The following is a 19,095-nucleotide window of genomic DNA, read 5'->3' as shown; positions in this document are numbered from 1 at the left end:
GGAGACGTCCGTTTTCTGGTAATAACTGTCCCCTTTACTCCCTTCCCTCTATATTTATACTTTCATTTATCCCCACCCATAACAACTATTAACCAATCCATCTAATGCTTTTTCCCGCACTTTATTTGAATTTCCCGCTCTGACTTTCCCGCACTTTCCTCTTTTTTTTTTTAATTTTAACCCTTCCACCTTCTGTCTCCCTCCTCACCCTGTCATGCGTCCCTACGCTCAACTGAGCTACAGGACCACTTTCTGAACACACATGAGCAATACGTCAAAACACATGGGCACCTTAAAGCACTGATGCATTTTATATTGGAGGACCATTGCATATCAGAAAAATAAGATTTAATTGTTTGCTGTCCCAATCCTGTCCCCAGGTCTAGTACTTCCTGGAAGCACTTTGGTGGGGTTGGACCAATCAGGTGCAATGTGTAAGAGTATTAGAGATCACTAAAAAATGCTTTTACAAGAACGGCACCAACTTTATTCAGGCAACTAGTTTGGAATTCTGGAATAACACGACACAATCATATAAATTCCATTGTTCACAAATGTCTCACACAGATCAGCCCCTGCTGCAGCTTTTACTATGTGACTTACAATGATACAGTTTGATCAGTGGTGGAGAGGAGACTGAGGAAACACTACCTCCTGCCTGCAGCAGACTGAGGACATCATCTCAGCCTGGGCAAAGTCACTGGATTTTTGGGGGGGAAATGGATGCTGTGATTGTGGGGTTCAATCCTGTGAATTATCCTCCTGATAATGGTGGCGGAGTTCAATCTGTTGTCATGCTTGGAATTCCCACACGGTCTGGGCTATATTTATGGAGTATTCCCTTATTGTCATGTGTGATGTAATGCCGATGGCATGCGAGCTGGCCTTGGAATTTCTGAAGTCCCCGGTGTATAGCAAGCACAGGGTGAGGCTGGCTGAGCCCCATCCATCAGCAAGAAAGATGACCTGTCACCATCACCCTGCATAGTGTGCATCTCATCCATGTATTTCATATCACACAACAGGAAATAATAAATGAAATTGATGCACTCCATGCAGATGTGATGCCAGCTCTGCCCAGCTGGCAGTGACAGTGCCATGGGAAGAGAGGGGCGGGCACCTGCGCTAGCTCCTAGTTGCAGAGCACGAGACCTGCAGCACGCGCTCTGTCCTGGTTAATATGTCACCGTGTTCCAGTGTCTTGCACAATGAGCTCACACACCCCTCACACACCTACATCATGTGACACACACACAGACCGGTGACATGTGACATGTGACTCCCTAGGTATGACGCTGCTCTGCGTCCACCCCTCCCTTTTCCTCGAAATATACCTACATGACTGCCAAGGATTCCTCATTGCCCGGCTCAGATTGCAGCCCCTGAACCTGGAAATGTCACTGTCATTATTCTTCTTTTACTTTTTACATTTACCAAAACTATATAATTAGAGGACCTACTTATATCAGATTATCCAATCAGCTTTAGGAAGCGACAGCCTGTGTCCCCATTTCTCTCCACTTCCTGTCTACTCAATAGGTATCAGACAGAGCAAGAAGTAAAGGGGAACTCTACCCCATGTACCCCAAGTACAAGCTTCCTTCCCAAACTGTCTATTATTATTATATAAACAATATTTATATAGCGCCAACATATAATGCAGCACTGTACTTCATATTCTATTGGCTAGGGATGGACTGACTTACCAATCATAAGTGGGCGATGCTCTTTCCTAAAGAAGGACCCCACTCTCCCCCACTTCAGCCCCAACATCCTGGCATTCTGCCAAACCTTTTCTAGCCCGGTGATTATTGACACCATTTTGGGATTTTATTGCTGCTCTTTATTTCTGCCCATATCCCCACTCCAGGGACCAGTCCTCACTTCCTATCATAGTGACACAACAGGAAGTAAGCAAAGTAGCTGCAAGGAGGCTGTAAGATATTGGATATTGCTTAAAATTCTTATTTTTACTTCTATAATTAGATTTAGATGTTTTAGTACTTTATTTGACCAGTGTGGCCGTTCTTCTGCTTTTTATTATTAACCCCCAAACCCTGAAACTTTACACCCCCCATTGCAAACTTTATTCTTCTTAGTGTCTCTTTAACATCCCTCCCCTCCATAATGGGAGTCCATTGATTTATTAAGACTGATTGGAGAATTGATGAATGGCTAAATGGGGACAGTGGCTGTACTTTATTATGAAGAAGTGCAAAAGAGGTGCTGCTAGTTCATCCTCCCCCTCCCCTCTCCATAGAAGAGAACAGTGCTGTGTGTATTGCGCTCGTTTATGGAAATTTATAGGCGGCCATGTTTGAGGTCTAATCTAGGTGACAGCGATGGCCCCCTCCATAGATGCAGTGTAGGAATGAGTGTAGCTATAAATTGCAGGATTTTTAGGTGAAAATTAGGTGAAAAAAAGCTTAAAAATAAACCAGTGTAGCGCCATCTAATGGCTGGTGAGCTGCAATTTTTTTTTTTTTGGGGGGGGAGTAGAAGTGCATTAGGCTGGGTGTACATGCAATGAAGATATGGCAGCATTGCCACAACACATATTACATGCAATCATTGCTTCACAAAGCAATAGGGTGATGCAGCTCCAATGCACAGATTGCAGCACAATGGACAATAACCCTCCATCATAGAGCTGTGTTTTTCCATTTTTTTGTCCATTTTACTACATTGACAACTTTATCGCAATTCACGTTGCATTCATGCGGTGATGTTTCACATCTGTACTCGAGGTGTTCTTGGAGCTTGGTAATAAACACCCGGCTCACATATGACCTCCGAGCCACAACTGCCAATATTTGGCTTTTTATAGAAGCCATAAATTACAAAGAACAGCGAGGACGGCATGTTCTACCACCAGCAGGCCAACAAGCTGGACGCCAATTGCCAATTTCCAAGAAACATAAAATTAATCTAAGACAGACAGGGCAAGGACCTGCGGGGCAGAAGTTCTGTGGATCAGAGGGCAAACATGTTCTGACCCATTGTTGTGTAGACATGCAGCACCTCCAGCTGACCAGTAGGTGGCAGGATAGTCACACATTCCCCAATGCTAGTGATGGGAAAGGGCAGAATTTTGGACTTTGTTACTTTTCCATTTGTTGCAATCAGTAAATATTTATAGAAATGTTCTTTATGCTATTGATCAGCCTTCTTCAGCTTTTATATGGGAGAACCCTTGAAATAAGTTGTAGATATTAGAGAACCCCTGCTATAATTACTATATTCATAGTTCATAGTACATTAGTGTGGTGGTCAGTGGGAAGAATGCCTCTTACATAGCTAGTCAGTGGGAAAAACGTCACCCTTACAGAAAGCCATTGGTGTCAGTTAAACTGACGCATAAGAAGCATAAATTGGTCAAGGAACCACTAGCAACCTCTGGAGGAACTCTGGTTTGGAAACTTCTATAGGCTGTAATTGATTTTCCATTTGTTAATCTCCAGCATGAGTACTAGTTGTGCTGCACAGCTTGACTATACCTGTTCTCATATTGCTATATTATATTGCTTTGAGGCTGCTGACAGGAGAAATTGCATCTCTGCACCATCCATCCATCATTGAAAAATTCAACTTAAAATTAGGGGATTGCAGGAAAGTATTGTGCACATAGCATTATATTCATATCAGATTAAACTATATATTGTGAGTTGGTTTATTAGACTTGATAAGGTTGAATATATAATAAGGTGATGGATGTGGAAGCTGTGATGTGAAAGAGAATGGCACCTCCTGTCTAAGACTTCTCACCTAATTGTTGATATAAAGGTGGGGGAACTGTTATCAGCTTGAAATGTAGTTCTGTAAAAGGAGTTCCCCTTTACATGATGATTGCTGCCTTAGACAAGCTGAGGATTCTATGCTGTAATCAGTCTCTTGGTCCCATGTAGCCCTGGGAACTGGTGCTTAATATAGCGGAGGCTCAGCATGAATTCTCACATATGCAGTGGCGTGGTCATTGGAGGACTGTGTTCCCAGGTTCTTGAATCCCTGTGCTCCATCAGGACGGATATAGAGGATGAGCTATGGTGTCATGGCTAAGCTTGGATTTCCCCTGTTCACAGCAAGTGCCAAGATGTCCCTGCAGTTTAGTGATTGCTCAATTCATAACACTGATCCCTGCAAAGTTCAAAGACTTTCTGCACAATTCAAGTATATGAACGCCCACAAAAACCCTGAATAACATCAACATAATGTCATTTTTATTATTTAAATTGGATGCTTTAAATAAATAATACCTAGTGGTCCTGCCATGAGGTCCTAGTGATTGTGTAATGAAGGGTGACAACATTCTATCCTTTCCTTCCAATTGTGCAAATCGTATGGTCAAAACATGCAGTTAGGTTAATTGGCTTCTCCCCAAAATTGTGCTTAGACTGTATTAAAGACATTTGACTATGGTAGGGGCATTAGATTGTCAGCCCCTTTGAGAGACAGCTGGTGACTTGGACTTTGTACAGCGCTGCGTAATATGTTTGTGCTATATACATACTGCATATTAATAGTAATGGTGATGATGTTACATCGACTTTCAATAGAAAATGCTTATTGGAGTGTTTTTATGTTTGCATGTCCATCATACTATGTGTTCACTTGCCTGCTAAGGGTTTGTTCACAAGGGTAATAAAGAAATAAAGGAGTATCAGTCGGCTGACATTGTATCAATCACCCATCAGGAGCACTCCTCATGCTTTATCCTATCATTGAATAGCAGCATTTGGGAGGTGGTTTTGATAGGCATTCATCAATGGGTATGGTAGATCCCACGTTCTCATGTCTAATTGCAGCACTTGGCTGTCACTTGTCTCCTTGGACAAAAAAGACGACGACTTTGCCTTTCCTGCTTGCTTTGGCCAATGTGGTTAAGAATAGGCATTCATTTTGCCATGGCTGTGGAAACAAGTCCTGTACAGGCATCAGATTTCTATAGCTGGAAATTATCATTTGTGATTGTTTCCAGTGAAAGGAGAATGAAATATCTCTGTACACAGCGTTGTTGTATTATAGAATGAGGGAGCAGCACCCCTCTGTGCTCTCCTCCACAATGGTCGTTCTGGATCAGCCAATGAACAATATCAGGATATCGGTACACAGCCACTAAATGTTTGCCCAAAGCCATCACAATCTTTCCTTTATAGCATATATATGTAACATAAGGGTTAAAAGGGGGAAGGGAGTGTGCCTATCGAATGTTGTTGGATGAAAAACTCCCCGGCACTCATAATCTTCACATTAGAAATTGGTGCCGAGTTTTGACTGTGGTCTCCCTTTAAGTGTGCAAACAATGAAAATGTTCATAGAATGTAACAATAGGGGTAATTTATAAAGCATCCTATTGGTTTGCCATTTTCTGTGTTTAGACCCTTTAAAAAAATCTCCATTTGTTCAAGACTTTATTTGCCCCGTTTTCTTTTCTTACTTTGTTGTTGTTTTATTGATATTTTCTGTGACATTGGATGTGGAGACAATAAATTTGCAGGATTAGTTGGGCTCTAGGACTGCCGCAGACAAGATTGCTTGTGATAGAGGTTTTCCCTTCTTCAGTTTGTGCGTTTAGCAGCTTTGTGGTATTTCTGTGAATTTGGCACTTTCCTCTAAAGATGGTGTACAGCCAATCACTAAATTTCTCAACTTCTCAATTAATCTGAAAGTAAGTATATTATTTTCAAAAGCTGTCAACAGTTTTAAGTATACAGCTTTCTTTAAAATAATACCTGGTGATCCTGCCTGGAAGGTCCTAATTTAGGCACTTCCTGTTATATGGTGACAACGTTATGTCCCTCCTTCTCAATTGCACTTCTGTGTTATCACAGGCCAGTTTGAAACACATTGGGCTGATTTATGAAATGTCAAGGGTGGAGAAGATACACTTTCATCAGTGAACCTGAGTGATCCAGCAATTCTGGAATGGATTTCTTAAAGTCATTTGCTATTGGTTAGCAAATGTTTTTAATCCTGGACCTGATCTACTCCAGTTTTTTTGTATCACCCAGGTTCACTGATAAAAGTGTATACTCTTGGAGAGCTTTAATAAATCAGGCCCATTATGCAGACACGTGCACAGTTGGCACCATCAGGAAACCTGCCATGAGAAATGACACGTAGCCATCCCTGCAGAGACAGGATTGTAAAAACGAAATGCAACATGTTATTGTATTGATATGATACACAGAGATTTAGCAAACTGAATGTCATTTAGTTATATCGGTTTTCGTTCAATGACTTCTTTGCCGATTGCTGATTTATGAAATGATTGGGCACCATGAACGGTCCAACTGGGCAACTGCAAGCGAAAAGGGTGCAGGAGATCAGCAGCACCAAAATGCAACATATGTTATTATATCGATATGATACACAAGGATTTAACAATCCCAATGTCATTCCGTCAGGGATTACATCTACTTTCATTAAATTACTTCTTTATTGATTGCTGATTTATAAATGGGTGGTGGACAGACACCAAGAACGGTCCAACTGGGCATTGGCAAGAAAATCTGACTTTATCATTTCTCTTTACCAAGTCAATGAACAGCTGAATGTGGACCGTGAGAGTTTCACACTATGTGAATGTTGATCTGGAATAGTATTTGTATAAACTGCTTTATTCTGCTACCAGTTTGTGCCCTGAAGGATGCCGGAAGCAGGCCTGCGGACAGACGCAGTGATGCCGATACAAAACTGACGTCTTTTACAAGAAACTTTGTCTGCACAGAGAAAGGAGCTTCTTTCATAGTTCCCTATGATGGAGTGTGCGGCTCCTGGGGGACTCATGAGAGCTCTTGGATCAGTTTGCCCTGACTTGACGGGGTAGGATGTCAGATTATTAGGAAGACCTACACAAAGTTGGGTTTAACTGGGCATCGGGACTGGTAAATTGCAGACACAGAGCCATGCTGTGTTTTCATGCTTCCTGTTGTGCCCCAGGGATGCAGTTACACTTTCACGACCTGCTTTTGGTCTGTAGACACTGAGACAGTCCATGCCAGTGCAAATGCTGAAAGTGAACTGTCTCCTTACTACTGTAACCACATGATCAGTGCCAGTGTTTTCATATTGCACCCACCTACTGCCCCTTCAAATGTAAAGCCTTTTTGCCAACTGCTTATAAATGGCACAGCAGGCCATAGGGACCATATAGCGCCATTTCAGACCCATGGTGAGCCACAGCATTCTGCAGACTTAACCTCGGTCCCAACTGCTCCTATTTAGGTGAATGGGAGCAGTTGCAAACTGTTTTGTGCATGCGGTTACAGTGAAACATGGACAAGATGTCCAAAAGCAAAAAGCATTTTGGTTGTGTAGGAATATTCTGTCCATATGTGGTTATTTGCGGTGCATTTTGTCACTCCCAGACGCACAGCGCAGGAGTGGCTAACTGTGCTGTTTCCACCCTGGGTGTAGGGGGGGCCAACGCTCCAGCATCCATCATTTTAGTTAGGGTGGCTCTTTACCAGGGCCACAGATTAACATTATTTTGTCTGCCTCCTCCTCTGTTATTAAAGTCACAACACTTGCCCCACTCAGAGTAGCCCCCCCTGCTCTCATATTTTGATATCACGGCCGATAATTGGTTTAGATGATGCAATTAGCCTTGAGCCACTCCTAGAAATTGATTGGACACATCTTCGGGGTAAACACTAAAGGGGAAGCAAATCAAAGGGCTTCAGCATTGTCTGACATTTCGTCTTAGTGGATGAATTAAGCTGTAACAGATCCATGGAGGACAAGACACGGCCACAATAAAGGCGGCATTACATACATGGAGGGGCTTCCAGCTTCACTCTGACGCTGCACTAATCTCAAATGTTCTGAAGACATTGATGTCACATCCACCGGCCCGCAGTGAGGCCATTTGTGGTTTTCTGCTCCTGGGGGCTTATTACTATGGTGGCTCAAATGTAGCCAAGGAGGGGGCAGAGAAAGATGTCCTCACTTCTCATCAATATCATCCATTGTGTGATGGGTAGGACAGGCTGCCGGGCCGTATGTATCATTGCATATAAATTTTACATTATGGCAACAGGAAGTGCAGCAACGTCTCCCAGAAACGCGGCGGCACCAATGTGTATTGTCTGCAGGAGTTGCTAGTTCCAGGTGTTACATATGTAATATGTAATATTTGAAATTTATCCTTCTACTCATAACAATAAAAGTGTATTTCTACCCCAAGTTTTTTTTTCAATTTTGGATAAACGCAGTTTGAAGCTCCATTGCAGACATTTTTTTCCCTTCCTCTGTGGTAAAATAGTTGTCTAACTAGGACAGATAATTAAAGAAATCCAAAGGATTAAGTTCAAACATGTGCATTGCATTCACATAGAAACTCAAATGTACCTTGCTAACGCACTACAGCTTTACTACATTTGTAAGGGAATTGCTGTTTGTGGAATATTGCAGTGCATGGCAGTTTTTTTTTTACATTACCGCAGCAGAAATGTAAATGAAAAGCAGCTTGGACAATGCAAAATGATTTTTGATAATCTATTTTTTTTTTTAAACTGCAAGCAGAAGAGACAGGCTATGACTTATCTGCAATAAAACAAACTTACCTGACTGCAGTCTTCTCTCCAATGTGCACTGAGCTGCAATTGTGCATCTTAGTATATGATTCCGACAAAGCTGGCTGCCAGGAATAAATGAACTCCCATGTGCATGCGCGGAGTGTCATCCCACCCTGGCCAAGGAAGATGATCAGAACCCAGAAAGGGAATTGATGAAGGTACAAGAGCAAGGAAAGGTGAGTTTACTTAAAGTGGAACTGAACAGTTAGAAAAATTGTGACCAGAGAAATCCTTTTTTGCAGAATAGAACAGGTGATGTCCCTTCTGCAATAAAATTACCCTACCTGTCTGATCACAATATTTTAATTACACACGGTGCAGGTGCCATCATCTTCTTCCTGGAGTTGGGTCCTCCATCTTTATGGCTGGGGTCAGAATGATGTAAGTCGTACGCATACACACAGAAGTTCATTCGTGCCCAATATATCCGGGCATGACATGCGCAGCTCAGTGTTTTTTAAGAAGACTGGGAACAGGCAGGTAAGTATGTTTTATTTTAAAAGGGAGAATGCAAACCCTACCTGTTTTTAATTTGAACTATTGTTCCAATTAATATGAACTATTGTTCCCTATTGTTCCGCTCCAAATAATTGCATACAGGCAGGTACATTTATTTTACTACAGACCTCACCATTTCTCCACAATTTTTTTATTAATTTTATTTTTAGGTGTTGTTCCTCTTTAAGTAATGGAATCGTAAGACCACTTTCAGCTTTTTATGTCCCTGTTGTTGAAAGTAGAAGAAAGTGAGGGGAAATCTCTCCAATGGGGACACTGATAGCAGTAAAGCCTGATAGAATTTTTAACCTTTTTACCATTTTATCCAAAGCTAAAAAAAAGAAGTTTTGGGTCTGGAGAAACTTTAAATTTTTGTATCAGTTCAGACCAATAGGAGGGGTGATAGAGGAGGGGTGGTTATGTCTGAATCCCCCTTTCCCTCCATTGTTAATTGCACATTTTTTTTCCCCTCTGTGTATCACAGTCAGTGACTTAAGCAGCTAATTAGTGCGATTACTCCACAGCTGCATTCGTCTCTGAACAAAGGTTTTTCTCCCGTTTTATCAAAAGGATCAGACACTTTGGGAATGTTGTGACCTGACAGCTCCTGGATAACAAGACAATCCAGCTCGAAAAATCAGCTTGGGCTCCCTACAAACGCATTGTTTGATCTCTCCCCCACCGCCACCAAAGACTTTCCCTTAACTTGTCGTCTTCCTGTAAAAAACAGAACAACGACCCCCAGACATTAGCTTGCGCCACGCCGATCAGAGAAGTTGCGCGTAGCTGGGAACAGGAGGCTGTCACCGTCAGCTCTGTTGCCGACATAGGAGTTCTCGGCTCCTAATTAGCAGCGAAACGTGACGATTGACAAGGAATTGTTTGAAAGATCAGGATTAGGAGTCGGGCTGTGAGAAGTCTGACGCAGTGTCAGTAGTGAAACTGTTAAGGAGCTTTGAGGTTTTCTAAATATACTGGGGCGAGAATATCAGAAGGTAATTAACAAGATTTGAATAAAACTTCCTTTTGTAACCATCTGTAAAAATATACAGCGATGTAGATGGATAACCAATACAGGGTTGAGTTGTTGGTTCTCCAACGCTCTTCACAGTTGGGATGAGATGTTTAAGTGAATGCAATGCAGCATCAATGCCTATAGAGGGCGCAATGCTGGTTCATTTTTCAGTTACTATGTCTAAGAACATAGCTAATGCCAGGTAGGTCATGTGACTGGGGCCCAGAAGCTTCCTGGCTACATATGCGCAGGTACGTCCACACCTGTTTATGTATACGGGTGATAAATGTCCAAGCAGTACCTATACAGGCACACAGGCACAAGCTGCCTCTATGCCTCTTCTGCCCATAGGCACCAGCCTACAGTGGCTAATTGTGAATCTAAACTGGAAGAGCAGACTTCAAAATTTTTGTACTAAGATGTTGATGAAGTGAATCTGTTGTGTAAATACAACTTATTTCTGTGTTCCAAGTCTACCTGGCCAAGTGTTTACTATAAGCAATCCTCCCTGTCTGTTTCTGGTTAACTAATGAAGGAGAAGGAGGCTTCAGGATAATAAAATCCGTAAATATTATAATACAGGATTTTATATCTGGGGGGAGGGGGGGGGGTGTGGTCCCCATTCTGGGGGTGAATGCACAAGTTGCAGGCTGTCTATAAAGGTGCGGGCTTATTTTCTCGTCACATAATATGCAATGGAGGTATAACATACAGTGTATTGCTGAGACTTGTAGTTCCTAGATCACAATGAACAGTGGTAATACCATCTATAATAAAATCTGTAGTCTCCCAGGTATAATATATGAGATACACAGGTCATGCTGGGACTTTTCAATGTACAATATATTGCATATGCAGATCATGCGGGGGGTTACAGTCTCCCAGTTAAGATGTTGTGTAAAGATAATGCTGGAGCTTGTGATCATTTATATATAGTATATGGTGCAAACATTCCATGCCATATACACTGTATACAGGCCATTCTGGGACGTGTAGTGCTGCAGTGCCTATAGGGCTTTGTGGTTTCTCATATATAGTGTATAAAGGTCATGCTGAACCTAGTAGTTCTCAAAGACACACTATTTATAATGTATGCAGGCCATGCTGGGCCCTGCAGTGCCATAGGAACACAACATATTGGATGTAAAGTGCATGCTGGGCCTTGTGGTCTCCAAGTCATATATAGCATACAGTGCATACAGGTCGTTCTGGGGTTTATAGTCTCCCACTTACACTTCACATTGTACAACATACCATGCTGGGCCTTGTAGTCCCCCAGTCACCTAGCATACAGTGTATACAAGTCATATTGGACCTTATAGACTCCCATGTAATCTGTACATAATACACAGGCCATGTTGAGTCTTGTAGTCCCCCAGTCATCTAGCATACAGTGTATGCAAGTCATATTGGACCTTATAGACTCCCATGTAATCTGTACATAATACACAGGCCATGTTGGGTCTTGTAGTCCCCCAGTCACCTAGCATACAGTGTATGCAAGTCATATTGGAGGTTATAGACTCCAACGTACACTATACATGATACACAGGCCATGCTGGGCCTTGTAGTCCCACAGTCCCTTTATACGCAATGTATACAGATCATGCTGGGACTTAGAGTTCCTCAGTATGGTTGTCCCTTCATCCTTTAAAAACTAAGGACATAAAAACTACGTGGGTTCTGTGGCTGATTATGGCCACCATCCTTTGCCTTTCTTGTATTTATAAAGCTATCTGGACACCTAGATGGCGCAGACACCGGCTTTCAATAAAATTCTCCATTCATGCATTCAGAAAATTGTTGCTTGTAACATTCAGTCCTGCAGGGTAATCCTTATATTAATCACAGGAGTGCATTGTGTAGTCTCCACACACTTCCTGTCCTGGGGTGACAACATATTCAAAGATTCAGCTTCATAAGGCAGCGTTGTCACCCTAGGAGACGTGTCAGGATCACAAGGTGCAAATAGAAGAGGAAAGAGAATTAAAACACATTGGTAAATTATAACATATGATATTTATGTATTTGGGTCTACATATAAAATAAGTGACCACGCCGGTGGTTTGGGGCTCGGTCATTGTACTTGAAGGGTCTTTACAAGTCCGTTAATTCCTAACAATGCCGGGGTGAAGAGCGATGAGAATCCGCACTAATTAGGAGCCTATCTCTTGCCTTTTCACAGCAGCTCAGCCGAGCATCACGGAGCATCGAAGCCTCCACTAAGCTCCTCCAGCATGACATCACGGATTCTGCTACGGCAGCAGCTGATGCGTGAGCAGATGCAAGAACAAGAGCGCCGTGAGCAGCAACAGCAGAAGCAGCAGGCAGCTCATTTCATGCAACATAGAGTGCCAGCCAGCCACACACCAGCCATCAACGTCAGCGTGTCCACCAGCCTGCCCGCTGCTGCCCAGGTACCAATGGAAGTTCTCAAGGTAGGTGCCTTTTATTTTTCCAATTTATTCTATGGAGAGCCAACTCACCTTTAATGCAAAATTTTCTTACCCAATACCATTGGTATGTTTGTTCTGCAAGCAACGGTACAGAACAGAGTTACGGTTCAAATTGAGAAGTGCCGTAACTTGTAGTAACCAATCTGCTTCCACCGATGGTGGAGGTTTTTGCTACTTCTTACACTATTAAATCCTCAGGGCCCTTTCAATACATTGAAACTATATTGGCGGGCTGATTTTGAGTTTCAGCTGTTGTTGCAAAAGCTTTCAACCATTTCTGCATCCGGATTTCCTTTATTTTAATTATGAATGAAGAATTTACACACCTGAGGGTGTACATAACCCTGCACCTGTCATGGCTTATTAATGGGAGTTCAAATGTTATTTAATGGAAAATTAGAGATTGTGTTGTTTTTATTTGGATGTGGGAATATCGGGGCATACAAGGGGTATTTGAGGTGTTTGTTCACTGCGTTTATATTGCAATATTTTTATATGTGATGTGCGGTGTAGACATCGGGGGGCGGGGCAATTTTCTTAATTTCTTTATTGCAGATAGATAGGTTTGTATTTGTTCTGTGATTTGATTCTGTGATAGGGTATCTGGTCAGCTTGTTGAAACCTAACAATGTACCCCTATAGTAAAGCATCCCCAATCACTAACATCTCCCTTATGTATACTATTTACCTTCCCTTACCTAGACTCCAAATACTTCACTCTAACCTACCTAAACACCTACCCCACCCAACACACACAACCATTACCTATTTAAAGACATAACACCTAACTCTCACCTACCTAAACACCTAACATTCATTTTCATACACACTTAACCCTTATCCACCTGAGCACCTAACCTTTCCCTGCTTAAACACTTATCCCTTACCTGAATTAGGACTTAACCCTGCCCTACTAAAACACTCAACCCTCACTTATACTTAACCCTCGCCTACCTGAACTCCTAACCCTCCCATACCTTCAAACCTAAAACATTCCACTACATTATCACCTCCATTATCACCACCACCTAATCGTTAGCTACTGTACCTAAACAAATAACCTTCCCATGCATAACCACCTATCTCTTATTTACCTAAAAACCTAACATTCCTCTACATAAACACTTACCCTCACCTACCTAAACAGTTACCCTTCGCTTATGTAAACACCTAACATTCACTTAGCTAAACACCTGACTTCCCCATACCTAAACACCTAACACTTTCCCTGACATTAATACCTAACCCTTTGCTACATTAACACCTCAATTTTCCCTGCATAACTGCTTATCTCCTACCGACCTAACCCCCTAATATTCCCCTAGATAGACACTTACCCTGTCACCTACATAAACACCTAAAACCTTCCCCATTAAAACATATCTCTTACCTACCCAAAGCCCTAACATTAACACCTACATAAACACCTAAATGTCACCAACCTAAACACTTAACCCTCACTTACCTAAACACCTAACCTTCCCCTATGTAAACACCTAACTCATAGCTACCTAAACCCCTAACATTCCCCTATATAAACACCTACCCTTCTCTACCTAAACCCCTGACATTGCCATATATAAACACTTACCCTTCCCTACCTAAACCCCTAACATTCCCCTATATAAACACTTACCCTTCCCTACCTAAACCCCTACCATTCCCATATATAATCACTTACCCTTCCCTACCTAAACCCCTAACATTCCCCTATACGAACACTTACCCTTCCTTACCTAAACCCCTACCATTCCCCTATACAAACACTTACCCTTCCCTACCTAAACCCCTAACATTCCCCTATACATTCCCATATATAAACACTTACCCTTCCCTACCTAAACCCCTACCATTCCCCTACATAAACACGTATCCCTTACCTACCTAAACACATACACCCTAAACTAACACATACCCCCCATTCTAAATAATTACCATCTACCATTCCTTACCCAAACATCTAACCCCTTCTTACTTAAACACTGTAAAGAATCATTCCCTCTCTGACAGGTTTATATTAGAGTTCTCTACACTGTGAAATGTTACCGGTGTGGATTTTCCATCCTTTGCATTTTCTACAGATAGATTTTTTTGTACAGGATGATGAATGTTCTACCTCTTCAGAAACCGTAAGAAGCAGGAAAAGATACTCCAGACCATTCATCCTGGATGTCTCCCTGCATTTGTTAGTATTCGTAAAGTAAATCTTGGTGTAGAATATGTGTGGAGAGCTCTCGTTAGTGAGGAGTTAACAAGGCCTACTGCAGGTCCCTGGAGTCATACTGGGTCAATCCCCATTTTTCTTGGGGAGACATCTTCCATCCATGGATAGCCTTATTCTTTTAATTTTTGTGGGGGCTCACTTTATAAAACAATGAATCAGACATTCCCCTATGGTAATTTTCCAAGTCAATACCCATCAGGGAATGTTTGAGGGGATGTCAGATTCCCTCTTTTATAAACAGAGCCCAATAATTAGAAAAAGGGCCTATTTATGTCTCAATCGCAAATAATTCTACATTTTACAGACAATAAAAAATGGAACCCTATTGATTAATAAAGGGCTGAATTGCTAAAGAAGGGGGGAATTTTCACCTACCACAATCTATATAATGAAATATGATCAATGACTATGGCAGGAAAAAATGGGCCATCCATAGATCTTCAATGGAAACATTGAAGGTCTCAAAAGTATCAAATTTACTTTGCAACAATTTACCCAAATTTTCCCTTTTCCCTAAAAATCCTCCCAACATTAGTCTGATGTTGTCCTGGATCAGAGGAGTTGCTGGGTACAGGAGCATTCATTCCTTGTTAGAGGGGGATCGGCAGGGGCTTGTTAGGCTCTGGGCACCACAGGGACATGCAGCTTCCTAATTACTGGAAAATTCGCCTTGCTTAAGAATAGATTTAATTTCACACATTGAGAATTAGAGCAGACAAAGTAAAACAACACAATGCATCTTTATCAGACAGTCAGGCTCCATTGCTTGGAGATCAGAAGAAGTATTATTTACGGACGAGATGTAGTTTGACGCTTGACACAGGATTCATTTGTAGGATGAATATGTACAGAATGTAAATTCAAATTGTTTAAAATACCGTACGTGATCACTAAAATCCCATATCAACTTTATTTGTAATTCCTCAATTGTTAAACTTTGTGTTTAAATACACTCTGGTAATTCTGCAATGACATTCTTAATACAAGCACCTACTGGTATAGGATGACAACGCCATGTTCTTGTCTTCCTACTGTGCTCCTGAGTTGTCACCTTGTTATCTGGGCTTCCATTGGAGAATACATGGGGACTTTTCAGCACCCGTTATACGGACCTGGTTATCACAACCAGCAAACCCACCCTGAGAAAGTCATGAAGTGATCACTGGAGTCAAGAGGTGATGAGAAAGAGGCTATTGGGGATCAGCCCTAATAAATGAGGATTTAAGTTTTTTTAAAGGCTAATTTATATGATAGAAAAACACTGCACTTTATGATAATAATAAAAATGGCATTTGAAAGAACTGGATGGCACTACTGCAGAGTGAATGACCCAGGACCAGGTTATTGCAGATTTCATACAGTACTAGGAGGTCTGTTACTTTAACCCTCATTCTGGTGTTGATGGACCAGAGGTGTATCAGAACTGGGACAGAATTCTTAGTGCCTAGAGAAAAGATGGCAATCACATACATACACAATTGTACCTAGAGCCACCATCAGCAACGCCCCATACTAGGTAAACTTCCCAAACTCCTTTACCCATGTCTTAAAGTTCCAGCATTGCAAAACTCAAGCCCTTTTAATCTTGGCTGGAACAAAAGTACTCCTTGTTCCCCCATGGCAGCCCCGAATGTACCAGCCATACATGCCTGGCTATACTTTTTGCAGCCATGCCGAATGCCTCAGTCAGGACTCTATCTACATGGACTTTGTAGGTTCTTCCCGTGTTTGTGTGGGTATCCTCCGGGTACACGAGTTTCCTCCCACATTTCAAAAACATGCAGTTGCAATAATTGGCTTCCCACCAAAATTGATCTTGAACTCAATTAATGGCTTATGACTATGGTAAGGACATTGGATTGTGAGCCCCAATGAGGGACAGCCAGTGACATGACTATGAGCTTAATACAGCGCTGTGTAATATGATGGTGCTATATAAATACTATGTAATATTATTATTAATAATATGTGGGATAAATGGGAAAATTTAAGCCAGGTGACTCATTGGAGAAAACACACAGGTTGGGAATTCAGGAGCAGGCAAGTTTCACCCTGTTGGTCTTTCAGGGCCATTTAGGGTTGGCCTTCCTCAGGCCTTCAGTGGCATTGAGTTGCAACTCCCCTTTCAGCACTTACATGCAGTTTACCTATTTCTGAAAAGCTCATCTCATCTCTGTGTAGTTATTAGACATTCTCTTTACACATAGCAACATTTATAACAGTCAACACGAGAGCCCTGGGATCACAATTGAACACAATGGAGCTGATTAATTAAATTTCTCCAAGGCTGGAAATGATAGACTATCATGGGAGAATCTGGATGATCAAGAAAACCTGGAATGGATTACTTGAAAATTTTTGCTCTTAGTAGTCTTGGTCAAAATTGAAATGCTGGACCAGTTCCATTCCTGGTTTGCTGGATCACCAGGTTATCTAGTGATAGTCCATCCCATTTGTCAAGCAAACATGGTTCAGCAGAGAGGACTAACACAAGTTAGTGAATTAGCAACAAAAGGCTAAGGGCCAGAAAACATTGTTGACATTTGGTGCCATGTACTAGCCTGTTGCAGTGCCATTCATTTTTAATGGCATTCCAAAGCACCAAGGCAATGCACGGCTGCTACAGTGCTCTACAACAAATGGCAATGCACAATTATTCATTGCGGTGCAGTGAATGTAAAAAAATGCAATATGTCCATTTTTTGCGACATGCTATTTTATCAATAGCCTATTGAAGATGAATGGACTGCATTAATGCAACACAATATTAAGCGAGACACAACGAACATTAACGCGTGTGCATTCACAAGCACAGACAAGTCTCAGTGGGCCCCAGAGGACTTTAGGACCTGTTATAACCACCAACTCTCTCTGTGCAAACATTGCTGAAAATCTTGGATTCTATGGCAAAGATAGAAGAGGAAGAACATTTGCATAAGAAAAGGTTTTTAATATTACCTCCTGCTTCAGTTCCCAAAATATAGGGAGTGTTCTGGATAAAAAAAGAAGATGTTAAGGTTTTTGTAGAATGTTTCTGATACTCAGAAGAGCCTCAGGCATGATATAATGCAGTGGCTTTTACAGGGAGAATATCTTTTTTTTTTGTCCTGTTGACTGTTGTCATTGTCCCAGACAAAAATGGTAAATTCAAGATTTTGCCGTGGTTGATAGAACGGCAGGGTAGGGTTGGCGGTTTTAGGGGCAATGGTCTTAGATATGGGTTTCCTCTTTTTTGGAAGGTTTTTTCCTCATTTCCTGGTATGTCTTTGTGGCAGGAAGTAAAAGAAAATCGCCCCAATGGTCAGAACAATAAAAAAACCTCACCTTATAACCCTATCCAAAAATAAAGATGTTTGGGGCTGAAATATACTTTATCAATGGTGTACTCACTTTTCCTAAGGGACCGTACAAACGTGCTGTAATTGTCGTTGGAAAGGATCTTTCACAATCCTTTTCAACGACAAAAGACTGAAGGATGAATGAAGGAGCGCTGTACATACAGCACCGTTCTGCGCTATGGAGAGGGGAGGGGGAGAACAATGAAGAAGCACCCCACTACGCTCTCTCCCCTTCACTTCCATTATTAATGTTATTAATAATAATATTAATAATTTTAATAATATTAATGATAATAATATTAATTCCATTACGACCGTTTGTCATTTGTGGATCCGCCAGGTGGGATCCATGAATGATGAGCGCTGTACACATGCCAGATTCTCATCTGATATATCAGCCCTGATGCGATCAGATGAGAATCATCTAATGTGTACATAGCCTTGGAAAGACAAAGGAAGGCAATGCAGTTGGTTTATTTGAAAAACAGAGTTTTCTCCCGGCTAAAGGAACATTCTTGACTCCTCCAATATTTTTCTACTTTTTACTAGTCAAGAAACAGACATACTTTTGCAATAAAACTCAAAAGCTGTCCTTTAAAGTTCTCTATTCTGCTCCACTTTGACTATTTTCTGACTTTATTCAAGTCTGCATGTTCTGTCCTTAACTTTACATATTTTTTTGGTTTCTTTTGTTCTGTGATTTATTACAGTCGTGTGGCGCACACCTCTAGATTCCGCTCTCTCATAAATCAGCACTGGCTTTGTTAAAGATTCTCTCCAGGTTGGTCTCCTTAGTGTCGGAATACAAAGTGTTCCATAAACAGGTGCATAAAATGCTGCTTGGCAAAACAGCCAAGAGTTCCAGCTATTCATTTTGGGGACTGGCAAGAGATAGAGGGAGGGGAGCAGGACGCAGAGGTTATTGTGTCAGAGGACAAGGTCTTGAATTAGTCCTATGTTCAAAAGTCCAATATCAGCAAATTTATAT

The 19,095-nt window shown here is 41.6% G+C and overlaps 1 protein-coding gene across 10 annotated transcripts in view; it reads left to right on the top strand.

Moving 5' to 3' along the window:
* MITF (melanocyte inducing transcription factor) overlaps positions 1 to 19,095 on the top strand; it is a 132,863-nt gene that overhangs the window by 67,214 nt on the left and 46,554 nt on the right. For 8 of the 10 annotated variants that reach the window (XM_072420761.1, XM_072420767.1, XM_072420763.1 and 5 more), the window contains exon 2: positions 12,275 to 12,527. In XM_072420761.1, the coding sequence (XP_072276862.1) occupies positions 12,275 to 12,527 (253 nt within the window). The remainder of the gene's footprint in view (positions 1 to 12,274; positions 12,528 to 19,095) is intronic. The other 2 variants (XM_072420762.1, XM_072420770.1) reach the window with 1 other exon arrangement.

Source organism: Pyxicephalus adspersus, chromosome 8, assembly GCF_032062135.1.
Source record: "Pyxicephalus adspersus chromosome 8, UCB_Pads_2.0, whole genome shotgun sequence".
In the NCBI taxonomy this organism is placed as follows: Eukaryota; Metazoa; Chordata; class Amphibia; order Anura; family Pyxicephalidae; genus Pyxicephalus; species Pyxicephalus adspersus.
The sequence above is the reverse complement of the archived record's forward strand: the minus strand, read 5'-3'. Positions and strand labels throughout refer to the sequence as shown.